This window comes from Carassius carassius, chromosome 1 (genome assembly GCF_963082965.1).
Source record: "Carassius carassius chromosome 1, fCarCar2.1, whole genome shotgun sequence".
Lineage (NCBI taxonomy): Eukaryota > Metazoa > Chordata > Actinopteri > Cypriniformes > Cyprinidae > Carassius > Carassius carassius.
Genome location: NC_081755.1, coordinates 48,490,350 through 48,506,618, shown reverse-complemented (window position 1 = coordinate 48,506,618; position 16,269 = coordinate 48,490,350). Strand labels below are relative to the sequence as shown.

Sequence of the window (16,269 nt, the reverse complement as noted above, 5' to 3'; positions counted from 1 at the left end):
TTTATATTGTTGACCTAGCTTACATTCGTTAGCTAAAATAGAATATGTCAGCAACAAGCTAGTATTGGACAAGTTTCGCTGTCTCACTAGTAATAGATTTTAAGGTCAAGGTTACCTTAGCCTAACATTCAAATATATGTCCTGTATTTAATTCTGGCCAATCTGCTTGGAGTCCAGTAACATCTATTAAGAATTTTATAATTTATCAATTGGGATTAAGTTTCACGGACATTAGTATGCCATTTTGATACAACCTGTTTCCACGTTTCTTCCTTGATCATCCCCCCTAAATCTCTTTCCCATGGCACTTTAAGACCATTTAAGTTAGGTGCATTAGCATCTCTAATATAGGTGTAGAAAGCCGAGCCCATCCCCTTTTTGTGACCGTTAGTAGCAGTCAGAACCTGTACATCCGTTGGTGGCTCAGGACCATTTTTTATGGTTGCATGGAGACAATGTCTTATTTGGAGGTATTTCCAAAAGTCAGTGTTCGATAGTTTGTAAGTTTGTTTCAGGTGATTAAATGAGACCACATGTTCACCCTCATACAGGTGATCTAAATACCATATTCCCTTATTAGCCCATTGTATCCAGCAGAAAGCCCTCTTATCTATTCGTAATTTGGTGTTGTGCCACACCGAGGCTCTAGTTGTTAGCCATGGGGTTTGTTTTGAATGTTGGTGATACAATTTCCAGCTTTCCCTAGAAAATTTAAGAACTGGATTTTGGTCTGGTATTGATCGGGCAAGCTGTGTCAAAAGGCCTCTGCTGGAAAGGGGGCAATTAGTTCTTTTTCAATATGTACCCATGCAGGGGCTTCATTGGATGCCATATTGTTTTTAGCCAGCTGCGAGAGCGAGAAGGACCAATGATACCAGTCAATTCTGCGAAGAGAGAGCCCACCTGAACCTTTAGCAGAATACAATTTAGTACGATTAAAAAGGGGTCTCTTCCCCTGCCAGATGAAGGATTCTACATATTTGTTGTATTCTTTCAGAAGGGATGGTGGTAGCACAAGGGGAAGCATGTATGATAGATAATTAATTTTAGGTACAATTATCATTTTAACTAAATTAATTCGACCCAGAGTGGACATTGTAAGTTTACTCCAGTTCTGTAACAAATTTTGAATATCCTGAATAATCGGTTGAAAGTTAATCTGCATTATTTTCTCCAATCCTGGTATAAGTTTAATTCCCAAATAAACCATGCCTGATGAGACCCATCTAAATGGCCACTGGTCCCCTGTTATCCCATGGCAATTTTTAGACAAGGGCATGACTTCTGATTTAGTCCAATTGATTTTATAGCCCGAGATCTGGGAAAAATTGTCAATTAAAGAACACATTGTAGGCACTGTCATTTGTGGATTGCTGGAAACAAGTAAGATATCATCAGCATATAGAAGTACCTTATGTTCCTGCTGGCCCGCTATGATGCCTCTAATATTTGGATTATTGCGTATTGCAATAGCTAATGGCTCTAAGACCAGTGCAAAAATAAGAGGGGAAAGGGGACACCCTTGTTTTGTGCCCCTATGTAGCTCAAACCGCAAAGACATTATACCCTTGCATAGTACCGATGCCACTGGTTCATGGTACAGTAAGTTTACCCATTTAGTATATAGAGGTCCAAAACCAAATCTTTTAAGTGTTTGAAATAAGAAGCCCCATTCAACTCTGTCAAAGGCCTTCTCTGCGTCTAGAGAGAAGGCCATGACTGGGTCAGTATTATTTCTAGAGCTCCACATAAGGTGTAATAATCGTCTCATATTGTCTGCTGAACACCTAGCTCTGATGAAACCAACTTGGTCAGGATGTATAATAGTAGGTAGTCGTTGATCTAATCTTTTTGCAAGTATTTTGGCTAATATCTTCCCATCAACATTACCAAGTGAAATGGGTCTGTAGCTTGCACATTGTTGAGGGTCTTTCCCTTTTTTATGAATGAGAGTGATTATGTTAGTTCTCATACTCTCTGGAAGCTTTCCCTTTACCAGAGCATTCTGAAAGACGTAAAGCAATTTAGGAGCTAACACCTCTGAAAACTTTTTATAGAAATCAGAGGGAAAGCCATCTTCCCCGGGGGCACGACCTGGTTTGAGGTCCTGTATGGCACCCTTAATCTCTTCTAATGTGATGTCATTTTCTAACGAGTCGCTATCTTGTGTGGATAGACATGGAATCTGTAGGGAAGAGAAAAATCGGTCATACTGTTCTGTAGTTACTTCCCCTTGCGATGTATATAAATCTTGGTAAAAAGATTTAAAAGCCTTATTAATTTCCCCGGCTTCTGTAGTCAGTTTATTTTTATCATCAAAAATAGAAGGAATTAAGTTTTGAGTACTAAGCTGTTTCACTCTATGGGCTAAGTATTTACCTGCTTTCTCACCTTTTTCATAATAATTTAGTTTTGTGCAAAATAGAGCAAATTCCGCTTTTTTCTTTATTATGTCATTTAGTTCCAATTTCAAACTGTTTAAATTATTAAGGGTTACTGGGTCTGGATGATTAATATGTTGTTTTTTCAGGGTACTGATCTTTTCTTCTAATTTAACTAATTTTTCACGTTCCAGGCGTTTACGTAGCGAGCAGTGTTGAATAAGTCATCCCCTCAGGAAAGCCTTAAAAGCATCCCATGTTATACCAGGATCAGGGACCGAGCCGTCATTGAAAAGCCAGTATTCGTCTATTGCCACTTGAATAAAGGAACATGAGGTCTCATTTTGCAATAGTGAATTGTTAAAGCGCCATCTTGTGTTTTTTTTATAGTTCGATGTGGTAAAGACCACATCTACTGGGGCATGATCAGAGAGAACAATATTCCCTATTGAAGCAGATTGAACCTGACTCACCAACTGTTTTGAGATTAGAATATAGTCAATTCTTGAGTATGACCCATGAGGATGGGAGAAGAATGTAAAGTCTTTCTCTAGAGGATGAAGTGTACGCCATATATCTATTAGGCCACATTGATCTATCATAGTATCAATGGCTGTGTACATTAAAGGTATGGCCTGTTTGTGGCTTGACTTATCTAGCTGCGCATTCCTAACTTGGTTGAAATCACCACCAAGTATTATATTATGATTACCAATATTTCTAATAATATTGCAAATTTCGCTAAAGAAATCAGGAGATAACACATTGGGGGCATAAATATTCATAACTGTAACTTTCTGTCCTTCTAAGCTAGAATCCAAGGCTATCCACCTGCCTCCCTGGTCATTATATGCTTTATGGACTTTAAAGTCTAAGCCTTTTCTAATCAAAATAGCAACACCCCTACTCCTAGTGTTGAATGTACTTGAGTATACCTGATCATTCCACCCCCTTTTAAATTTCTCAGATTCCTCAGCACTTAGATGAGTTTCTTGCAGCATAGCTATGTCTGATTTGTTTTGCTTGAGATAGGTGAGGATTTTCTTACGCTTTATTACATGGTTACATCCCGATATGTTCCATGAAATAATTTTTGTGAATCCCATAATATGTCTCTTGTTTATAGATTATTAATCACATAAGAGTATATATAAATCTTAAACAGTGTGTTGTCTCCGTCAACATAGTTATGTATATTGTATACAGTTGTAAAGTCTAAACCAATATCTGCAATAAGCACCCAGTAAGTAAGGCAAGATAGGACTAACAAAGTATCAAGCCAAAAAAGTAAAAAAAAGAAACAAAAGATAAAAAACCACCCTTCCCCAACCAAACCCTTCCCTATACAAGAAGGTTGAATCCCTGTACCATTATGCTTCCGATATGTTGACTCCCTCATTACGTTGGTCTCAGGATAGACTATTTTCCTGTGGAAGTCTCCCGATTATCAAATTATAACAGTGAACTTAGAAGGCTAATATAAAATAAGTAACAAAAACTCCAAAGGTATATCTCAGAGCATTTGAACTATTGGTACTACAAGAACCCATTAACAATCTGGTGATAAATGTATACGAGATGAAAATAAAATAAATAGAGTAGTACCTCTGGGATAAGTTCTGTCCAAAGTATCTGCACATCGCAAACAAGCCATGCAAATAGGGGGGGAAAACAACGAACTCCAAAAACTCCTGAATAGTTTTTGTCATGAACACTCCCCTGGTGATGGTAAATGTTACGTGCCCAACGTTACTTTATGAAGAAGTCTAATTTTAAACGAATGCAATCTCACTTTCCTTTCTGAGCAAGCACCTGTTTCTCATAAAAGTCATTTGCTTCGTCCGGAGACTCGAAAATGAGGTTATCTCCCTTGAACATGACTTTGAGGCGTGCGGGGTATAGCAGCCGAAATCGGATGCCCTGCTGATACAGATCTCGTTTCACCGGGTTAAACGTGGCACGCTTTTTAGCGAGGGCCGCGCTCAAATCAGGATAGACCCTCAGCGTATTCCCTCTGAACTTCACCTCGTGTTGTCTGGCCCATCTGAAGGCAAGTTCCCGGTCACTATAGCGGTGAAAACACAGCACAAAGGCACGCGCGGGTTTACCCGCTATAGGCTTGAGTCCGAGCGAACGGTGCACTCTGTCCAGCGGTGGTGGGCTCGTGAATACCTCAGCCATGGCTTCCGCCAGCAGTTCTGAAACGAATACGGTAGGATCTTTGCCATCCTCGCTCCCCTCAGGTACATTAAGGATGCGCAGGATAGATCGGCGCGATCTATTCTCCAGGTCGTCCAGACGATCTAGTAGCAGAGTGTTTTGAGCCTTAAGGGAGCTGATTGTAGATTCCGCTGCCACGAGACGCTCAAAGTTTTCTCCTGCGATGGTTTCGGTTGATGTCAATCGACTTTGAAAGGAGTTTACGGTCTCGCGTAACGCATCCACCGAGGTTTGGAGTGGTTTTACAGAGTTTAGTATCAGGGCAGCCATGTCTTCTTTGAGAACTTCCCGTTGTTTAGCTAGTTCGGCAATAAGTTGTGTCATGGACAGAGAGTCGTCCATGTTTCCCTTCCGAATCTTGGTTTTCATCTTGAGATGACGCAGTTACCATGCTCGCTAGTTTGCTAGCTACGCTAGCCTTTTTCGACTGCGACGCTGCACTTCTCTGTTTAGGATTATTACTCATTGTGCAACGGTTAGCTTGTAAACTCTTCCTTAGTTGTTTAATCGGCTTTAAACGGCCTTTAAAGTGAAATTCACTGCAAAAGGTGTGTATGAAAAGGAAAAAAATTGGGAGACCATCCGTTTTGCTGCGTTCTCCTACATCGTCACACCGGAAGTCCATGCATAAGACTTTTATTCAAAAAGTAAGAAAATAAATATAAATAAGAACTTGTGATGATGATCAAAAACAATTTAATTGAGGAATTCCTGGAATTCTGAATGATGGATTTAATTTCTTGCAAAGATAAAGAAAAAAAATTAACTGGGTCAATTTAGACCCATGTTGTGCATCAAAGGGTTAAAATAGATGTTGTGAACACACCCTTAGATTGCACAGAGCTGACATGTTTATATGCAATCATCAAAGAGTGATTAAGAAATGACTATTTTTAATAGTTAAAATATAAAGTTGATTATATAAAACATTGTAAATTTCCTAGTTATAGAGAGTTAAACACTACTCAAGGGAAATAAAACATGGTAAAATATGTTGCATGCTTGCTTATAAGTTTCGTCCCTAATTAAGCACACCTGAACCAGTTAATCAAGCTCTACAGACTAGAACCTTGAACTAGAACTGAGACGGATTGTGAGAAGCTGTAGAGCAGTGAACAGCGGTAGACTGTGGCAGAAGTTCAGCTGGGTTTCTGAAAGAGACACTCACTTGACACCTGGACTTGGCTGATTGCTTTCATGGCTATCATGGAGATTTGTGTTCGGAAAGGTCTTCTTTTAGCCCTTTTCTTCTTTGCTGTTGATGGAAACAGCTTAAGACCGATTGCTTTTGATAGACCAAGATTGGAGCCGTTTGCTGTTGATGGACAGAGATCAGGGCCGTAAGTACAATTAGCTTTTAAAGTAAACCATTATATTGATTTGTCTTATGCTCTTAGTCTTGGCTATGGCAAATAATGCTCTGACCCGGCTGTTTATGCCTTCTGAATTTCTATTTCTGTATATTTCCACAGGTGGTTCTTGGTGACTTTTCCTGCAGTGATTGAGGCTGGCTCTAATGCCAAATTGTGTGCAATTCTTCTGAAACCCAATGAGTCTCTCACAATGACCGTTTCTCTGCTTGATGATCAAAACAGGACAACAACTCTTGTGCAGCAGAGATATGCTTCTGCAGCAATTTACCGCTGCTTTCGTTTCCAGGTCTGAACCTTATCATGGTAAACATGAAGCATTTGTCCAGTTTGATGTATATTTAACGTTTCTCCTCAGGCTCCTTGTGTAGATGTGGAGACCGTGTGGAAAATGAGTGTGGTAGTTAAAGGGAAGTGCTTCAAAATGACCGAAGAGAGGAAAGTTATGTTCAGACCTTCCCTGCCTTTGACCTTCATCCAAACAGACAAGCCCATCTACAATCCTGGACAATCTGGTGAGCTGCAGATGACCCTTGGATGAATATCAGGAGTTTAGAAGTTCTGTTGTGCTGCAAGTTCATATTCAAGTGCCTGGTGTAATGCGAGCGCATTGATTGAGGTCTTATTTTTGCAGTGAATTTCCGAGTTGTAACCCTGGATGCCAAGTTTGTGCCTCTTGATCAAATGGTGAGGCCTAACCTCTTTGCTGCAGACAAATTGCAAAATAATGCATGTCATTTTTAGATGCCCAACATTAGTCTGTCATAATTGTATGTTAATGTCTAATAATATTGTCTCTTACAGTACAGTCTGGTAGTTGTGGAGGTGAGAAATTGCTCCAGTGCAAGTATTTGATTAGATGGGTCTGCTTTATTTCTGGATGTTCTCTTAGTACTTTTTCCCATTAGGATTGCAATTTTCTCTTCTGACCTGTTAATTGTTTTACTAGGACAATCAGAAGAACCGAATCGGTCAGTGGACAAATGTTTCCTCAACGCAGTGGATATTGCAACTTTCTCACAGTTTAAACCCTGAGGCTCAGGTCGGGATATACACACTGAGGGCTTTTATTGGTGACCGGATGACCTCCCAGGTTTTCGAGGTGAAAAAATATGGTAAGTTTTTAATGTGCATTCTGCAGCGGTACACCAGCAGTTGTGAGGTCTTAATTTAAAGTGCTTTTGTTTCTGATTTAGTTTTACCCAAGTTTGATGTCACCGTAAACACACCACAGATATACAGCGTTGGAGATCTGTGGCTGAAAATTGAGGTTTGCAGCAAGTGAGTAACTCTTCTATTTACTTGATCCCAGATTTCTACTCTTGTTGTTGGTCTGTTCTTGATGTATTTACTTAATATTTGGTGAAACTCTGCATTATATCCCCTTTATGTTAATCTTGAGTACCTATTGAGTAGTATTGCATCCTTCATATCTCCAAAGAGTCTTTAGTTATATCATATTTTTCAAAGAAAGGTGCAACTTTACAATTCCCTCCGAAAACCGCTTTGCTCCTGAAGGGGTGCTGTGGGGGAAGCTAAAGAGTGACAAGCTCTTGTCCAGTGCAGCGATGCTGAATAAAACCATGCTCACGCTCTCTTCCGGGAGAAGTGCTTGTATAAGGAGTCCACCCTTCTGTCATGAAGAACCATGCTAGGAAAAAAAAACTTTCTGAAATGCATGCAAATCTGGAAAATTTATTTGACATAGAAATAATCTGTTCTACATCCAAATAATTTTTTAAAATAGTCTCTGTAACCCCCTTTAAAATACTTCTCAGATACACGTATGGGCAGCCTGTTCCTGGTCAAGCATTGGTGGAAGTGTGCCGTGAGCCATATCCATACGTTGAGGTTCCTGGGGTGACTCGCCTGTGCATCAATAAAACTGCTGAGGTATAACTTATGCCATACAGGTTTTTTTCTCTCCCTCTGCATGCGGCTGACTTGAATGACTATATATGTTCTGCTGCCAGATGAAGGACACTGGCTGTGCCTCCCTGTCCTTCAGTATGTCAGTGTTTTTCACCACTAGATTTGAAAATAATCTGCAAGATGTGTTTCTTATTACTGCCAACGTCACTGAGGAGGGAACAGGTGAGCTATTGGCTGATCTGAACCAGTTGCATGTGTTTGGAAGATGTTGGTGTTTATTTGGTGTGCTCATGTTTGTGGTTTCATTTTTCCAGATATACTGATGTCAAAATCTGCAACCGTGTCCATTACGTTTGAAGTTGGTAAGGTCACATTTTTGGAGCTCCCAGAGTTCTTTGACCATGGATCACTGATTAACGGAAAGGCAAGTAAAAGTTCATCACTTGTTACAGAAGCCTTCATATTGGTTCTTTTTCCCAACATTTTATTTTTCCCAACATTTTATTTTTCCCCCAAAAGGTCTCCGCATCTTATTTTAGTGGGGAACCAATTGCAAGCAAGGCAGTCTATCTCCTGGATTATGGCCAATGGCCCAACAAACTGCTTTTGAATTTGACGACAAACCAGAATGGACTTGCCGATTTTTCCCTCAACACAGCTGATGTCCCTAAAGCTGATCTTAGTCTGTTGGTAAGTTTTATGTATTCATTTATTTTAAATGAAGACCTGTCACAGGAACCAATTCCATTCATTGTTCCTCAGGCCAGTGCGACTACAGAGGCTGTTAATGGCTACAGATCGCCATACTTCTCTTCAGATAGAAGAATAGTAAAGCTTTTTCAACCTGCCAGCCCCTACAGCCCAACGTTTAGTGAACTGACAATAGTGAAGCTTGAGCAGCCGCTGAAATGCGGCACCAACTATCCAGTAACCATCAAATATTCATTTGTTGGTGAGACTGGTGACTTCAACACTGATATCATTTATATGGTGAGTAGACACTGGTTTTGTAGTGTTCCTTGCCTTTTGATTGCTATGCTAGTATATTTGTCTGACACTTCATGTCTCTGCATATCTTGTCAGGTCTTGTCCAAAGGAGTTATTATCCTTCATGGATTTCACAGGGTTCAAGCCTGGGCTTCTAATGGCATCATGAGTGGTACGGTGTCATTCCAGCTGTCTGTCAGTGTAGATATGCCTCCAGCAGTGCAGATTCTGGCCTTCTGCATTCTACCCAGTGAAAACGTAGTTGCTACTAGTGGATCCTTTGACACAGAAAAGTGTTTCCAAAACCAGGTATGATGTAGCCCCCCCCCACCCACCTTGCATGCCTTGACTTGTCCTTCAGCTTGTGTTGGTTCTTGTTCCAGGTTTCTCTGCAGTTTTCTCCAGCTACAGCTGTTCCTGGTGAGGAAAATGTTATGACGGTCTCTGCTCAACCAGGATCCCTGTGTGGCCTCAGTGCTGTTGATCGGAGTGTCTTGATCATGGAGCCAGGAAGACGTCTGAGTGCTGAAGCGGTATCCATGTTCCATTGATCAGATTTCCTACTAAACAATGAAGATTTGAATCAATTGCCGACACATGGTACCAGTTGGTCTTGTTTGTGTGGGGTTTTTAAGTTTTATTCCTCTTATCCTGTGCCCATTTGTCCATGATTCAGTTATTTTGATTAACATGCATAACTTAAAGAAAAAAGGGTAGAATTCTGCAGATGGATGACTTAAAACTACTTGATTTGTTGACGTGTCCACCCCCCAAAATGTTCTCAGGTGTTCAGCTTACTTCCAGTGCAAGGGGTATCAGATTATCCATTTGGTGTCGAGGATGAACAGGAATGCCTGAATGTTCGACCCCGTCGAGCTGTTCCCACAGACCAAGCTTACGACGCTTTCAAGGTAGAAAATGTTCTGCACATATCAGTCAGTACTCTATTTTGAATGTGACTTGTAGTTTCAACTGTTGCTTTGACAGAGTGTGGGACTGAAGATTGCAACAAATCTGCCCGTCCGAGACCCTCAGTGCCTCACGTACAGAGACATGAATTACTATCGCAACTTCTTCTATGGTATGCCCATTAGGTTCTTCAGCTAGCTAAAATTAGCCATATGATTTAGTAATCCTACAAGATAAGGAAGCAATCCCCATGATTATACAAGGCAAGGGTTTGAGATATACATTTATTGTACTGTAAGTTTCTATCTAAGGCTTTTTTTTCTTTACTGAAAATGAAGTTTAATGTGACCCTTTAATATATACATATTTGTGTATGCGCATACACGACTAATGCCTAAATGGACTTTTATAATCCAAGATTTGTGAATCCAATTCATGAACCACTAAATTTACTTATGTCGATTTCACACTGCACAATTTTCAAAGTCGCCATTGTTTGCGCTACTGTCACCTGCATGAACGCACACTGATTCGCCTCCTAATTTTGGGCATTCTTCAACATAGAAAATGGATAAACCTCAATTGGTTGTCAGTATTCGTATTAATAGCTTATCTCTCCATTTTATACAAGGTGGTCGTCCTGTTGCCTTTCTAAAACCTGAAGTGGCTTTTGCTGCAGTAGCAGTTAGTGGAGACCAGAGCGGTTCCTCTTTTATCATGACCATCAGGACTTACTTTCCAGAAACTTGGATCTGGCAACTTGCTCAAGTGGGGTTGGTGAAACAACTTGCGTTAAATCAGTAGTTGACACTTGATGCCATTTACCAAATAATTTAACTCTCTCCTGTCCCCTCTTATTTCGGTCTTCGGCTAACCTTCAGAGACACTGGATCCACACAAGTTCCTCTCACGGTTCCTGACACTATCACGACATGGGAGACCGAAGCATTTTGCTTGTCCTCCAAAGGTTTCGGTTTGGCGCCTCCTGTTCAGCTGACGGTCTTCCAGCCCTTCTTCCTGGAGCTCTCCCTGCCTTATTCCATCATACGTGGAGAGTATTTTGAGCTGAAGGCCACTGTCTTCAACTATCTGTCCAATTGCATCATGGTCTGTCATGTTTTTCATAGATGGATATAGATCGGTCCATGTTGGTCCTGTGTCTTTGCTCCAAGTTACTGGTTTTCATTGGCAGGTTAAAGTAACTCCAGCTACATGCTCAGCCTTCACACTTAGACCATTTAAAGAGCCGTATTCATCCTGTCTCTGTGCCAATGGGAGAAAGACCTTTAAGTGGGTTCTCTTAGCCTCTGTTCTTGGTCAGTTTTGGTCCATTTGTTTCTAAAATTTGAAGCATATAAAAATATGTGAGGTGTTGCTCACTACCTATCTGTCACTGCAGGACCTGTCAATGTGACGGTCAGTGCTTTGGCTGAAGAATCCCAGACTCGATGTGGCACTGAGATTGTGTCTGTGCCAGAGAGAGGACGCATTGATGTAGTCACTCGAAGTCTACTTGTTCTAGTAAGTGTTAACCAGTTTGATCCTTGAGCCCATGCCTCTTTTCTGATGTGGTGCTTATTTTTTTTTAGCCTGAAGGAGTTGAGAGGACAAATGCCCAGAGCTGGTTACTGTGTCCAAAGGGTTTGTTTGCACTCAATGATTCCCAAACATTTTCTCCCAAACACTAGCCTAGCGCTCAAAGCTAATCTATTCTGTTTGGACCACAGAAAGTGTTCTTTCTGAAGATGTGATTCTGACATTTCCAACAAATGTGATCCTGGGATCAGCCAGATGCTCCGTTTCAGTCCTTGGTAAAGAATTTCACGCAGTAGAATCTGACTTTTTTTTTTTTTTTTTTTTTTGTAGGACAACTATTTCTGATGTCCGTTTTACTTTACTTCTCATAGGGGACATAATGGGCCGTGCACTGAAGAATCTGGATAGGTTATTACAGATGCCATATGGCTGTGGAGAACAAAATATGATTGTTCTTGCTCCCAATATTTACATCCTGCAGTATCTGGAAGTCACAGGTCAACTCACTGCAGCCATCCGACAGACTGCCACAGGTTACCTTCAAAGCGGTATGGATGAGATGCATTTTGTGTATTAGGGAGACCAAATCCTAAGGACGTTCTGTCCTGCACTTACTATTGAATCTATCAGACTCTGATAAGCTACCATGCATGCAACATTTGACCTGAACAGGATACCAAGGACAACTGAACTACAGGCACCCTGATGGTTCATACAGCACATTTGGTTATGATGAATCAAACACATGGTGAATATCACACTGTTCTTTGAGTATCCTCTGTCACCTTTTGTTTCGAAATTCAGTTTGTCATGAAACTTTCATGGCCAGGTTGACTGCCTTTGTCCTGAGGTCTTTTGGTCTAGCAAAACGCTTTGTATTCATCGATCCAAATGTCCTTCAGAGTGCAAAGGACTGGCTGATAAGCCAGCAAGGTTCAAATGGCTGTTTCATGCAACGGGGGACTTTGTACCACAATGACATGAAGGTATGCATGTTGGCATGTACCCCATAGAGCAGTGATCTTCAACTCTGTCTTGTGATCCACTTTCCAGAGGAGTTTAGCTCCAACCTTAATCAAACAAACTTCCCTGTGAAGTTTTTTTTTTTTTTTTTCCTTTCTCTGATCCTGAAGACACTGACTAGCAAACTCCAGAGTGTGATTAGGGTTAGAGCTTAACTCTGCATGAGAGTGGATCTCGTGAGACCGATTTGAGGTTCACTGCCAGAGTCTGTCAGAGTGGTTTTAATCCATGTGCTGTTGTGCTTTAGGGTGGAGTTGATGATAATGTGACCATGACCGCCTACATCACTGCATCACTGCTTGAACTCGGTGTCCCTGTCACGGTAAAAACATCTTCAGTAGTTGTATGAGCTCCTTGTAAATGATCCTCCTGGTCTGACAGGTGTTTATTTATTTTTCTCTCCAGGATCTTGTCATTACCAATGCTCTGTCATGCTTGAGGCCTGTTGTTGGCGACCTGGCAAACACTTATGCCACCGCACTCCTCACTTACACCTTCAGTTTGGCAGGAGAGACCAGCACTCGAGCACAGCTTTTAAACATCCTGAACAACCTTGCCATTTCTGAAGGTAATATTCACCAGCCTGTTGTTGTTGTTGTTTGAGGCTCTTTGGCATCAACTTTCTCTCCTTTGTCTTTTACTAAGGCCCTAAGCTCCATTGGTCTCAGACTTCATCTGGTGATACTCTGGCCGTGGAGATCAGCTCATATGTGCTGCTAGCGGTTCTTGCTGTACAGCCTCTCACGACGGCTAATCTGGGATATGCTAACCGCATTGTCAACTGGCTTGTGGCCCAGCAGAATCCCTATGGAGGCTTTACTTCCACCCAGGTGACTGACCAGCTAACATGACTACAATCATTTATGTCTGAGTGGAGGTTTTATTCTGGTGCTCGTTATTGTATATAGGACACAGTGGTGGCTCTTCAGGCTCTGTCGATGTATGCCACTCAAGTATTCAGCTTGGATGGTTCCAGCACCGTTACTGTACAGTCCTCCGTGGTAGGAGGAGATGTTCATAACTTTGACGTGACTCTGGACAACAGGCTGCTGTATCAGGAAAAACAACTGAAGACCATTCCAGGCATATATAGGATTGAAGCAACGGGATCCACTTGTGTGTCTGTGCAGGTCTGTATCTTTACCCTCTCTGCTTCTGTGGTGCATGGCCTAATTCTGTGTTCTCTTTGCTCTGCCTTCTGCATACTATAGGTTGCATGTTTCTACAACATCCCAACACCCATGAAAGTAGCCAGGACATTGAGTGTCGAAGCAAAGATGACTGGAGACTGCCAACCAATTGGAGCCAATCTTATGTTGAACTTCATGGTGAAGTAAGAATAGCTTTGACTTTGTCTTGAAACCTTGTTTGACTCCTACAAAGGGAAGCTGCTTTCTTGATGACTAAACCTCTTTATCTCCACACCCTACAGATACAATGGCCCAAAGTCAAGCACTAACATGGTTATAGTGGACGTTAAGCTCCTGTCGGGTTTCACGGCAGATACATCGCCGGTTCGTATGTGTTAAGATTCCCAAAGTCATGAGATGTTTGAGGCTTTATGTAATATTGTAGGTAACTATTATCTTCTTCTCAGCTTGGATCTCCACCTAATTCATTTGCCCCACTTGTGGAGCGGGTTGATGCCAGAGATGATCATGTCCTGGTGTATCTGAAAGAGGTGAGACTGTGTACACTGGACATATTCACAAACTGACATCTCCTCATGTGCGGTGTGTATTGCTGTTCATCCTCTGTTTTGCAGGTTTCCAAATGCTTCCCCATGAGTTACAATCTGCAGCTGAAACAGGTTCTTGCAGTGAAAAATCTCAAGCCAGGGGTTATCAGTGTTTATGACTACTATCAGCCAAGTATGTATTCATCATCCTGGGGTGTTTCCAGAAAGCAAATATGGTCATAATTATTCGTTAGCAATAGTGCAGTTGAGCTTAGGACCATAGTTGGCTAATGATGCTTTTGGGAAACACGCCACTGGTCATGCCTTGCTTCGGCTGAATTTCTTGAACCTGATCCAACTCATTATGTTCATCTTTTAGGTGATTCATTTGAGACCACCTACAGAAGTCCCTGTCCATGATTTGACTTGGTACCAGTTATAAAATGACTCCAATAAAGCTGCTTTTGTACAATGTAATTTTTTTTTTGGTGACTTTTCTTTTTTTTTTTTTTTTTTTTTTTTTTCTTTTGATGTATCCACTACAGTTTTGTTTTGGACCAGTAACTATACATTTCTTCCTAAAGGCTTACTTACTTAACGTTTTTTTTAAACTGAGATGCACTTTGCTTGTATGTGGCTTTTTTTTTTTTTTTTTTTTTTTTTAATACATGCAACAATGTTCCATTCATTTAAAAACACAAAAACAGACATCCTCTATAAAATCCAGTGCTTTAGAAAAAGAACAGTACCAACCATCAACAGCACCAGCTCGGCCCCATTAATCTGTGCCACTGTACATTTGAGACAAACTTGGCTTAACCTTATAATCCATGTGTAATAACGAGGATAAATTTTACATGTCCATAGATTAACAGAATGGGACACTCCCAAACATATGAAGAAAAATACCTTGCACAGTTTTACAGAAATGGCCGTTGTAATATGGTTGTAGCTACATTTGTTTTGTTTTTTATATTTTGCAAGGAGTTATTATACATGCTCTATGAATAACTTTTGATATCTAGGAGGATATATAAGATGACGAGCCAAGTTTTTAGACATTAAACTGTGGTTAGACCACACTTTCTCCCAAGTCAACGGATAAATTGAGGCCAGATAATTCCCGGTTCCAAACCGATTTGAGAATTCCACCACACAAGGAAACAGATGGTCGACCAGGAGATGGCCCAATTAATTCTGCACAGGATGAGATTTCCTTAAAGTAACCCTGTATGCCAAACCACCAGAGTGTGCAATCCTTTTAAAAATCCAATGAAATGAATAAAGAGATTAATGTTTCATAAAATAAAAGTAGCAGGAAAAGGAGCAACAAACCACTTTGAACAAGAACCAAAAAGACCACACATTACAGAGAATTTAGGTCTGTTTAAAAAAAAAATAAAAAAAATAACTATTTGTTTGGATACGTGATCCACTCCAACGCAAAACATGTCCCCAAAAAGCTCTCAGTGTCAAGATCTAGTAATCAAACCTTCTCTCTATTAGCTCCAAGAAAAGATTTCAAAGCTTAACAGTCAATTGACAAGTTTGCAGGATAAAAGAAGAGCAGCAGAGCTTCTGGTTTGACGGTGGAAACACAGTGCTATTTTGGCCTCCGCTATTAGCCCTGCCTGACCTTTTTAAAGCACTGGCCCCGACAGTGGTAAAGTGGCTGCTGTAATCATGGTGAAGAAATGCAAAGGAGGTGCAGAGAAGCTGCGTGAGAGAAAAAAAACAGCTCTTCAGTCAGGCGCTACCAAATGTGTCAAAATGTGTCACTTTTTTTAAATAGAGTATTTAATGTCAACTGTCACTGATTCTAGCTTACACATTACATGGCATTAGTAGTTTTAAAGAGTAGGAGTTGGTATACATTCAGGGCAGGAGAGCGCAAGGAAGGGTGGTTTTTGTGATCTGATTTGCTGGTGGGCCAGTCTGGGCCAACATGCCAGGGCCAATTTTTGGTCCTAGTCCATCCCTGCAAAGAGGCACAAAATCACTTAATGGGATTTAAATACTGCTACTGTTAAATAATACATTTTCAAACAATGATTTTAAATCTTTTATCCTATCCCTCCGCAAGACGTTTCCATTGCATGAAAATGAATGTTTCTGATAACGATTGCTAGAAGCTTACATAAAGCACTGGATGATGGATCAGAAAAATCTTGTGTGGGGTTTCTGAGAGAGAAGCTGATTCGTGTTTAGTTTCACGCTTGAGGGAGACTTGTGTTTGGTTGGGTTCTTTTAGCTTATTCATTTTTGCTCTACAGAGATCAGGGCAGCAAGGTTT

At 40.8% G+C, this 16,269-nt stretch overlaps 1 protein-coding gene across 1 annotated transcript; it reads left to right on the top strand.

Annotated features, from left to right (window-relative positions):
• Positions 1-5,676: 5,676 nt before the first annotated feature.
• On the top strand, positions 5,677-14,431 carry LOC132153505 (alpha-2-macroglobulin-like). Its single transcript, XM_059562688.1, has 34 exons — positions 5,677-5,941; positions 6,074-6,260; positions 6,330-6,486; positions 6,606-6,658; positions 6,776-6,796; positions 6,921-7,086; positions 7,168-7,252; positions 7,750-7,864; positions 7,945-8,065; positions 8,158-8,267; positions 8,363-8,533; positions 8,606-8,833; positions 8,927-9,139; positions 9,214-9,363; positions 9,616-9,741; positions 9,818-9,911; positions 10,371-10,512; positions 10,621-10,846; positions 10,932-11,055; positions 11,139-11,260; positions 11,329-11,380; positions 11,467-11,550; positions 11,647-11,823; positions 11,948-12,023; positions 12,105-12,261; positions 12,546-12,620; positions 12,704-12,866; positions 12,944-13,128; positions 13,207-13,428; positions 13,510-13,631; positions 13,731-13,812; positions 13,896-13,979; positions 14,064-14,169; positions 14,356-14,431. Exons 1-34 carry the CDS (start codon positions 5,799-5,801, stop codon positions 14,394-14,396), a joined length of 4,380 nt encoding a protein of 1,459 aa, XP_059418671.1. The 5' UTR covers positions 5,677-5,798; the 3' UTR covers positions 14,397-14,431.
• The last annotated feature ends 1,838 nt before the right edge of the window (positions 14,432-16,269 follow it).